Source organism: Carcharhinus amblyrhynchos, unplaced genomic scaffold, assembly GCF_965287045.1.
Source record: "Carcharhinus amblyrhynchos unplaced genomic scaffold, sCarAmb.v2.hapA scaffold_733, whole genome shotgun sequence".
In the NCBI taxonomy this organism is placed as follows: domain Eukaryota; kingdom Metazoa; phylum Chordata; class Chondrichthyes; order Carcharhiniformes; family Carcharhinidae; genus Carcharhinus; species Carcharhinus amblyrhynchos.
Window position 1 is genome coordinate 65,486 of NW_027650473.1, and position 10,720 is coordinate 76,205.

Consider the following 10,720-nt stretch of genomic DNA (forward strand, 5'->3'; position numbering starts at 1 on the left):
ACTTTAACTTGGTGTTGTGAGACTTCTTACTGTTTACCCCAGTCCAACACTGGCATCTCCACATCCTAACCTAACGAGAACATGGTGTTAGATTTAGATTCAAAACTGAGCAATGTTGTAGATCAGGATTTAGCCAGAACTACAAACAGAGCTGAAACAGGCTGATCAGAAAGAGGGAGAAGTGTCGGGAAATCATTAAAAAATCCAGACTGAGTTCCCTATTTCAGCAGCTCTCTCTCTGACAGACCCTGCTTCCCTTTCGAAGTGAGCTGGGGCCTGGAATCACTCGTTGAAGTATTGTGGTTATCTCCTTTATTGAAATGTTATCTGGTTGGACTGGAACGCTGACCCAAATTTCCTGCAGGACCAATAAATTACAAACTGTCTTCCAAACCCAGAATAAAACAGGGTAATATAGAGATTCCTACTAACTGAGGCTTTGTAATCACTATGAGGAAAGTTGTCTTGGCTCCTTCATATTTCTCCCTCCACCTACAAAGACAGTTTTATGTTCATCTTCCTATGTAGCAAGCATCAACCATTCACTTCTGAGTAGCTGTATTTACCTAAACAGGAAGTGCTGTAAGATGGGAGAGAGACGAGAATGTGGAGCCTGTCCTTACTCAAAGCCTGCACGTGTATCATTTCAATCGTGGCTCTTGGGAAATTATCAGGGGCAGAAAGACTGATGATTTTTGTCTCTCTAATTTACCGGAAAAAACCAGCCTTACGCACAGAGGACAACTGCTCAGCCTCGTGGACCCCCAGTGACCACCACAAGGCCAGTGATGAGATAGAGTGGGCCTACAGTCTCCACATTACTGGCATACCTTGCTTCCTTACAGCATGCAAATACCAGCCAGAAACCAGACTAGCAAAAAGCTAAAAAAGCTACCTATTACCAAAGGGCACTTATTGGGTTTACCCGGTACCTGGGTGAGGGTAGACAGTCCCCCTCCCTGTTTAAGGAGCAATCATCACAGTATGCGAATCTTAGACACACTTACTGCCAATGAAGGAAATTCCAGCAAAACTAGAAAGTTGACTGGGACCCAGGGGAATCTGCTGGGTGTGATCACTGTGAGATTGCGGGGGATCTGCTGGGTGTGATCACAATGAGACTGTGGGGGATCTGCTGGGTGTGATCACTATGAGATTGCAGGGGTGTCATTGATCTGTGTATTTTCTTACACATTGCAGGTATCTGATGCAACAAGGCAGCATCAATCAAACGAAAAGGACAGTGAACACGGAGATCTGGATTTTACTCTCAACAGCATTTACCTAAACACAGCAAAGACCACACTCTCGTTATTAATTTATAAAGAATTAAATATTTCAGGCAGTGTTTTAAAATACTAAGGCATGGCTGGTTTAGTTGGCTCTTCCAATTACTATTTAATAATTAAATAAAATATTGCAGCTAAAGCCTGAACTTGATTAACCTGTGAAGCAGCCAGAATAAGCCTTAGAGCTGGAGGGGGTTTTCAGTCCTGCTCCTCTGCAAACTCATTAAGTGTTCAGATTTCTCTGGCTACTAGCTTTACAACACTGATCAGTGAATTGGTATCAAATTCCTGTGTACAATTTTAACAATATCCTTAATCTATTTATTTAAAATGGGTTTTCAGGAATTTCACCTACCTAATCATTATGTGGTGTGGAGCTCAGTAAACCACCCCGATCTATCCCCCAACCATCAGTGGAATATTCAACTGTGAGGGGCATCGTAACTGTCAACTCTCAATGTCAGCACACCTTTTAATGCACAAGGAATCCCGGCTGATTCCCTTCCCATGGTACCAACACAAACCCATGCATCCAGACTGGCTGAGATTAGTTCAAGCCTCATGGGGAGGGTCGCTCTATAGTTTAAAGAGGGGAGGGGGCGTGGGGTAGTGAGGCATGCTCTGTTCATCACTTCCCCACCCTGTGGTTCCAGTGCTGTTTTCTGGCTGGTTTCTATCTCTGGGTAAAACCTCCTGGTCTGCTCAGTATGCAATGATCCCAGGTAAATCCAGCGTGTGTGGGATTTACCCAGCTCAGCCTGCCACAGGTGTCTTTATATAATATGTGTGGCCATGTGCCTTTCCAGCAGAGTCTTGTGAGAGAAACGCTTGTTACAGACGTGACACTCGAAGGCCTTCTCACCACGATGCAGTCGCATGTGCACGTTCAAGGAGCTCTTTTGTGTGAAGCGTTTATTACACACTGGACACTGGTACGCTCGCACTCCTGTATGTGTGACCATGTGCTTTATCAAGTAGTCCCTAAGCGAGAATGACCGCCAACACACGCTGCATTGATGGGGTTTCTCACCTGCAGGAGTTGGGGAGAAAAGAAATCAATAAATCAGAGAGAGAGAGACCGCAATGATCATCATTAAGAACATAACTAGGAGCAGGAGTCGGCCATCTGGCCCCTCGAGCCTGCTCCGCCATTCAATAAGATCATGGCTGATCTTCTCTTGGACTCAGCTCCACTTACCCACCTGTTCACCACAACCCTTAATTTCTTTACTGTTCAAAAATTTATCTACCCTTGCCTTAAAAACATTCAATGAGTTAAGTTGGGCAGCATGGTCGGTGCAGGTTTGGAGGGGTGAAGGGCCTGTTTCTGTGCTGTAATTTTCTTTGTTCTTTCAGGTGCCTCAACTGCTTCACTGAGCAGGGAATTCAACAGATTCACAATCCTTTGAGTGAAGAATTCCTCCTCAACTCAGTCCTAATTCTGCTCCCCCTTATTTTGAGGCCATGCCCCCTTTCACCCGCCAGTGGAAACAACTTCCCAGCTTCTATCTTATCTATTTCTATAAGATCTCCCTTCATTCTTCTGGACTCCAGTGAGTGTAGCCCCAGTCTACTCAGTTTCTCCTGGTAAGCCGATCTTCTCAACTTGGAATCAACCTACTGTGTCTCCTCTGCACCCCCTCCAGTGCCAGTCTCTACTTTCTTAAGTAAGGAGACCAAAACTGTACACAGTACTCCAGGTGTGGCCTCACCAGCACCTTATACAGCCGCAACATAACCTCGCTGTTTTTAAACTCCATCCCTCTAGCAATGAAGGACAATCAGTAAACAATGAAGTGATGGCCGGGTGTGAGAAGGTGTCACTGATGTGATAATGACCAGACATGATACACATTCATACTCGTCACTCCTAACTGAAGCTGGGTAACCGATGTGGCAGCACCAGAGATTGGGGCTGCAGGCAAGAGGAACTCTATGGTCATGATCAGCTTAGCAGGGTTGGGAGAGGGGAAAAGCCAGCCCAGGCTGTTCTTCCTGACTAATGCCTAATCACTCCTAGGGTGGGATTTTACAGCCTCGCTCACCCCGTCCCAGGTCAACAAACCATCCCATTGTCTGCCCCTCACCTTCTCCAATTTCCACCATGGAGGGCTGGGCAGTAAAATTCCAGCCCCAGGAATCAGGAGTGTGGAGACTCGACAGCTTCAGGAGAGGAGAGAGTAACTAGAGATTTGAGAGGCCGAGCCCTGTCAATGGCAGTCGGTTATACCCCGCCCCATTCTACCCCAATGGCTGATGCTGAGGACTGGATCATTGAACCCTAACAACTAAAGGCTCCAAAGATGATCAGAGCTCAGTGAGATTGTTAGCAGCCACCCTGCTCTTCCATAGAAACATTCCTCCACTGCATTCCTCACATTCAGTTACTCCCTAAAACTGTTCAGTGAAAGGGATTGCATGCTGAATGTAGCTACTCTGCAAATTCACATTACAAATCATTCTGGGTAAAGCAATAGGTTTTTATGCTGCTCTTGCTCTGCACCCTCAAGCCCAATGACTCATTGTGTAAAAGGTGCAGCCACAATAGCAGGAAGGTGCCTGCTCTGACTCTATAGCTGCACTCTGCTTAGAGGTGCTGTGTGTTAGGATTATCCTCAGCATATCGGGGGTTCGCTGAGTTGATGCCAGTGAAGCCAGCATGCCAGTGACAGCTAGCACCTGAAACCTGCATACCTGTGAGAATCACTGCCCATGACACCCACTGTATCCCAGTCAGAATCAGCATCCATGCACCTATCCCCCACTGAAAGTCAGCGCCTTCAGGAACTGTATCCCAGTCAGAATCAGCATCCATGCACCTATCCCCCATTGAAAGTCAGCGCCTTCAGGAACTGTATCCCAGTGAGAGCCAGCGCCTTCAGGAACTGTATCCCAGTGAGAGCCAGCGCCTTCAGGAACTGTATCCCAGTGAGAGCCAGCGCCTTCAGGAACTGTATCCCAGTGAGAGCCAGCGCCTTCAGGAACTGTATCCCAGTGAGAGCCAGCGCCTTCAGGAACTGTATCCCAGTGAGAGCCAGCGCCTTCAGGAACTGTATCCCAGTGAGAGCCAGCGCCTTCAGGAACTGTATCCCAGTGAGAGCCAGCGCCTTCAGGAACTGTATCCCAGTGAGAGCCAGCGCCTTCATGAACTGTATCCCAGTGAGAGCCAGCGCCTTCAGGAACTGTATCCCAGTGAGAGCCAGCGCCTTCAGGAACTGTATCCCAGTGAGAGTCAGCACCTTCAGGAACTGTATCCCAGTGAGAGTCAGCACCTTCATGGAGGGTGGAGAAAACTGAAAGGAAATGACCGGTAAAGCAGAAATGGGAGCGCGTTTATTCTCCGTCACTTATCCAGGATTTGGTACATGGGGAAAAATTTGAGCTACAGGAACCGTGAGAATTATTTCTGTGGGAGATTCATGATGAACTCACCAGTGTGGACAAACATGTGTTTGGCATAGTTCTGTCTGGAGCTGAAGGTCTTGCCACATTGTGCACATCCGTAGGGCTTTTTCTCAGGTTCACTGGAGCTCTGAGTGGCCTGTGAAGCAGCTGGCACAGTCTGGCTTCCATCCAGGAACACTGGCGTGTTCTGGCAAGGAGGCTGGGCTGAAATGCTGGGCAGGCACGTCTGGGAGGTGGAGGGCAAAGCTGGGAGATGCGGAGACTGAGGGAGGTTCATCTGGAAGAGGTTGCGATGACTGGCAGTGCCGCCTGCTCCGCTGTCTCCTTGAAGATCGTACTGCACAGCGCAGCCCTGGTTCCTTGGGTTGGTTTGCACACTGGATCCCGGCAGAAAGTCCTGCATAAACGTTGAAGGCCGCGGGTATGAAGTATCGAGTTGGGACTTGCAGTCTGCTTTCCGGTTTTGTTGTAAGGGAGGCTCCTTCTCCTCTCTCTCTCCGTGCCAGAAGGACTTTAGCTCCTCGGGTAAGAGATCACTGGCACTAAAAAATTCTAACTCATCCCCTTTGCCACTCAAATTTAAATGAGCAGTCGAGTCTCTTTGTTCCCCCATTGTGCTCTGGTTGGGATCGAATGTATTCGCCTCTGAGATGTCCTCAGCCTGTTCGCCTTGGTTGATGTGCTCAGTTGAATGGTCAGATACGGTCGCTCCAGAAATGCTCTCCCCACAGTAAAGAAGATCATCGTCTTCCTCCTTGATGGTCACCTGGCTTCCGTCAGCCATCTGGAGCCGGATTGGCTGGCGCTGCTTGCGGCTATGGCTACCTTGTGGTAACAGTGACATCTCCGGCCGCTGATTGGCTGCAGTGTTGTACCACAGGGCACGGACCTCACTGTTTCGGCCAGTGTCCATTAGAGGCAGATTCTCCTGCTCGGATAGAACCTGCTCTCCAGCTGCCTTCTGTCGAGTAGGTGCAAACTGTCTGTTCAGACTGGGGCTAATCTCTTCTGATTTGTAGCCTGCTTCACTCGTTACCATGTTCTTTGTGCCTCCGCGGATAAAGTCAAACTCTTTCTCAGTTCCGTGGGGTGACAACGCTGTTTCAATCAGTCCCAGGGGAAATTTGTGCATCTGCTCATTGACGGTTTGGCAAATAATGGCTTCCTTCTCATCAGAAAGGTCCATTTTTTGGCTGACTAAAGGTTGCAGTCCCTGAGTCTTTTGAGGAGCATTTTGTGAAATGATACGTGTGCATTCATCAATGATGGTTTTGATCTGGAGAACACTTGCTGCTGTGAGGATCTGTAGAGCTTCCACATGAGAAACCATCAGCGAGCCACTATACATGAAATCCACCAGTCGTCGCAACGTCTGGGCTGAGACTAGCGGGGGGACCTCAATTTCACTGTAGCCCAACAAGAGCTTATCATGGAAAAAGGGACTGGCAGCAGCCAGTACACAGCGGTGGGCTCGGAGGGCTGTGTTGTGGATCCGTACTGTCACATCGCAGAAATGGCCACCCAAACGCTGGGAGTTCAGCGTCTCCAGCAGCGACCTGCTAAAGTTCTGGAGGTTGATGCTGTGTAGTTGCTCAGACATCCTGCTCCCGCACACAACACGGTGGAACCTGTAACCCAGATCATCAGTCATATTTAAATCTCAGCACAATCTTCCCACTTGGGGAGGGGATGAGGGGGATTGAGGGGAGTGGGAGGTTGAGGGGGAGGAAGGAGTGATTGTGGTGGGAGGGGAGAAAAGAGAGGAGGTAGGAGACAGAGGAGGGCTGGGGAAGGAGGCAGAGATTGCCGGGAGGCAAGGAATTTGTGGGGAAGTGTGTGTAAAGATGAAGGAAATCACTGATGCTGACTCACAATCAAGAAGCACCAGTGATTGTGAGAAAGTTGCCAGATTAGTGAACACACACACACCGAATGGAGCCTCTGTCAAAGGGGATAGGGATCTCCATTTCACTGTCTGGAAGGATAACAACTGTAAAAATCCTTACTGAATTTTAAACAAAGTATTTGCGATATGATTTTGAGGTTCTGTAACCTACAGGACTACAGAGGAAGCCCTAGAAAGTGCTGCTGTCACTCTGCAGCAGCACTGCAGCCATGACCATCACTCCTTCATAACCTTTGCAAAGACGGTCTAAATACACACTGTGTTCAATTTAAGGCTCATTCTGATTGGTGAAAGAACTGAATAAACAGTTTTCTATTAAGTCATTGCTCCCCCGATGCCTCCCATCACCAGCTCCCTCCATACTGACCCTCTGACAGTGTGGCACTCCCTCAGCACTGACCCTCTGACAGTGTGGCACTCCCTCAGCACTGACCCTCTGACAGTGTGGCACTCCCTCAGCACTGACCCTCTGACAGCGTGGCACTCCCTCAGCACTGACCCTCTGACAGTGTGGCACTCCCTCCGTACTGACCCTCTGACAGTGCGGCACTCCCTCAGTACTGACTGTCTGACAGTGCGGCACTCCCTCAGCACTGACTCTCTGACAGTGCGCCACTCTCTGGGGATTGGGCTGACAGTGCAGCACTCCCTGGTCCTCACACAGTCAGCTTTCCCTCCGTATTGCTTATCCAAAAGGTACACTGTTCCCTCAATAGGGAGTGTCACTCCAGGGAATAACAATTTTGATTCTTTTCGCCCTCACCCACAAAAACAAAACTCTAACCTCGGCTGCACTTTCTTTGACACATTTTGATGGAGTTGCTTAAATTGTTAATAACTGATTTACTTCCATGATGTCAGACTGACACCATGGGCAATGTAAACACACTCACAGACTCTTCTTATTAGTAATACTGAGGATCTCAGGAACCTGTTTCATAGTTATGGGATTGATCAACTCATGTGTCAGTGGCCGGGAACTCCCCATTACACTCTGTGAAAGTCGGTAGAGTTGAGCCATGTTGTACAGACGTTAGCAGTATCAAAGAGCTTCACCCGTGCTTGCAGACATCGGAAATTATTAATCATGAATGCAATGAAACAATAGATAATTTTAAATTGAACAGATACTGGGGGGGGGGGGAGAAGAAGAGTCAGAAAAAAAATGCCAGAATCTCATTCCCCGTTCAGGAGGCTGACTGCCCAGCTTCCGATTGGACCAATTCAGGGCCTAGTTCCCTCTGTACATGGTTAGCGGGCTCCACATTTCCAGGTTAAGCATCAGGAATTTGGATGGGGGGGTGGTAATTAACCAGCACTGCATGACTGCTGGTTGCTGTCAGTGACTCTGACTGGCACAGTGGTTTGCACAGCTGCCTCACAGTGCCAGGGACCAGGTTCAATTCCAGCATTGGGTGACTGTCTATAATGATTTGCATGTTCTCCCCATGCCTGCATGGGTTTCTTCTGGTTTCCTCCCACACTGCAAAGGTTTACAGGTCAGGTGGATTGACCTTTGTAAATGCATGGGGTGACAGGGATAGTTAATGCCCTTTTGGAAAGTCCATGCAGACTTGATGAGCTAAATAGCCTCCACCTGCACTGTTAGGATTCTATGCAAATGCTTATAGGTGAAGAGTGCCACTGGCACCATCCCCTCCACAAACTGCTGGCAAAAGCTCAAAGTTCAAGCTGCCAGGTGAAGAACAGCCACCTGTATAAGCTGCAGCCTTCCTGCTTTGTTACCCCACCCCAACACAGACTGGAACAGGAGCTGCTGCTTCTCTTCCCACCAACACTGACACCTTGAGTAGGAGCCCCTGGGTTTATCCAGCAGATGCACTAGTCTCCCGGCCCTGTGAACGGGGGGGGGGGGGGGGGGTCCCGGCCCTGTGAACGGGGGGGGGGGGGGGGGGGGTCTCCCGGCCCTGTGAACGGGGGGGGGGGGGGGTCTCCCGGCCCTGTGAACGGGGGGGGGGGGGGGTCTCCCGGCCCTGTGAACGGGGGGGGGGGGGGGGGGGGGGGGTCTCCCGGCCCTGTGAACGGGGGGGGGGGGGGGTCTCCCGGCCCTGTGAACGGGGGGGGGGGGGGGGGGGGGTCTCCCGGCCCTGTGAACGGGGGGGTCTCCCGGCCCTGTGAACGGGGGGGGGGGGGGGGGGTCTCCCGGCCCTGTGAACGGGGGGGGGGGGGGGGGTCTCCCGGCCCTGTGAACGGGGGGGGGGGGGGGGGTCTCCCGGCCCTGTGAACGGGGGGGGGTCTCCCGGCCCTGTGAACGGGGGGGGGGGGGGGGTCTCCCGGCCCTGTGAACGGGGGGGGGGGGTCTCCCGGCCCTGTGAATGGGGGGGGGGGTCTCCCGGCCCTGTGAATGGGGGGGGGGTCTCCCGGCCCTGTGAATGGGGGGGGGGTCTCCCGGCCCTGTGAATGGGGGGGGGGGGGTCACCCGGCCCTGTGAATGGGGGGGGGGGGGGTCTCCCGGCCCTGTGAATGGGGGGGGGGGGGGTCTCCCGGCCCTGTGAATGGGGGGGGGGGGGGGGGTCACCCGGCCCTGTGAATGGGGGGGGGGGTCTCCCGGCCCTGTGAATGGGGGGGGGGGGGTCACCCGGCCCTGTGAATGGGGGGGGGGGTCACCCGGCCCTGTGAATGGGGGGGGGGGGGGGGTCACCCGGCCCTGTGAATGGGGGGGGGGGGGGGGTCACCCGGCCCTGTGAATGGGGGGGGGGGGGGGTCACCCGGCCCTGTGAATGGGAGGGGGGGCGGGTGTCCCGGCCCTGTGAATGGGAGGGGGGGTGGGTGTCCCGGCCCTGTGAATGGGAGGGGGGGCGGGTGTCCCGGCCCTGTGAATGGGGGGGGGGGGGGGGTCACCCGGCCCTGTGAATGGGAGGGGGGGCGGGTGTCCCGGCCCTGTGGCGGGGGGGGGGGGGGTCTTTTCAGTCACATGCCTGCAGCGAGCCAATCACAAGCGGCTCCAGACCAGGGCCAGTGACCCCTGACCCACAGAGTGAACGCTCCGCCGATTCCCTGCTAGCCCATCGCGGTGTGGTTTGCCGGTGTCGCGGGGGGGGGAGGGCAGATAATCGCTTCGAGGTCGGGCCAGGCCTCCCAATGGCGATACCAGCTTCCCTGAGGCGCCACTAACCTCTTGTCTGTGTCCGGCGGGCGGGGCGGGGCTGCGTGCCCCATGCGTCATTGCGTCACCGCCAGCGTGCCCCCCATGCGTCACTGTGTCCCGGATTACGTCAGCCCTCCGCTTGTGAGTTTGCGCAAGCGCGGGACTCGGTCAGTGGCGGAACCCACTCAGCGGCCCCGGTGTCGGTGCGGCTGCGGAAAATGAAAGAGATTAAAGTAAAATCTATCAGAGTAAAGCCGGATTGAGCAGACGCTGACCCCAGCAGGAGCAGGGAGGGAGAGAGAGAAAGAGACAGAGAGATTTCCGGACACTACAACCTTCCGTTGTTGCGCGATGACGTAAAAGTCAGGGATGATTTGGCGGCCATTTTAGTGAGGTCACAGCGACAAGAGTGAGTCCGGGGGGGAGAGGGGTCAGAGGGGAAAGGTGGGAGGGGTCAGAGGGGAAAGGTGGGGGGGGTCAGAGGGGAAAGGTGGGGGGTGTCAGAGGGAGGTGTGGGGTGTCAGAGGGAGGTGTGGGGTGGGGGGTGTCAGAGGGAGGTGTGGGGTGGGGGGTGTCAGAGGGAGGTGTGGGGTGGGGGGTGTCAGAGGGAGGTGTGGGGTGGGGGGTGTCAGAGGGAGGTGTGGGGTGGGGGGTGTCAGAGGGAGGTGTGGGGTGGGGGGTGTCAGAGGGAGGTGTGGGGTGGGGGGTGTCAGAGGGAGGTGTGGGGTGGGGGTGTCAGAGGGAGGTTGAGGTTGAGGGTAGGGGTGTCGGGTTGGGGGGGGAAGGGGGTGGGGTGTCGGAGGGGGGGAAGGGGGTGGGGTGTCGGAGGGGGGGTAGGGGGTGGGGTGTCGGGGGGGGGGTAGGGGGTGGGGTGTCGGGGGGGGAGGGGGTGGGGTGTCGGGGGGGGAGGGGGTGGGGTGTCAGGGGGGAGGGGGTGGCGTGTCGGAGGGGGGGGTAGGGGGTGGGGTAGGGGGGAGGGGGTGGGGTGTCGGGGGGGGTGGGGTGTCGGGG

General features: G+C 53.7%; 1 protein-coding gene across 1 annotated transcript; it reads right to left on the minus strand.

Moving 5' to 3' along the window:
* LOC145339903 (zinc finger and BTB domain-containing protein 20-like) lies at positions 1–10,112 on the minus strand. Its single transcript, XM_080184443.1, has 3 exons — positions 9,737–10,112; positions 4,722–6,322; positions 1–2,319 (listed from the first exon to the last, which is right to left on the minus strand). The coding sequence occupies exons 1-3, from the start codon at positions 9,778–9,780 to the stop codon at positions 2,063–2,065; spliced, it is 1,902 nt and encodes a 633-aa protein (XP_080040569.1). The 5' UTR covers positions 9,781–10,112; the 3' UTR covers positions 1–2,062.
* Between the last annotated feature and the right edge of the window lie 608 nt (positions 10,113–10,720).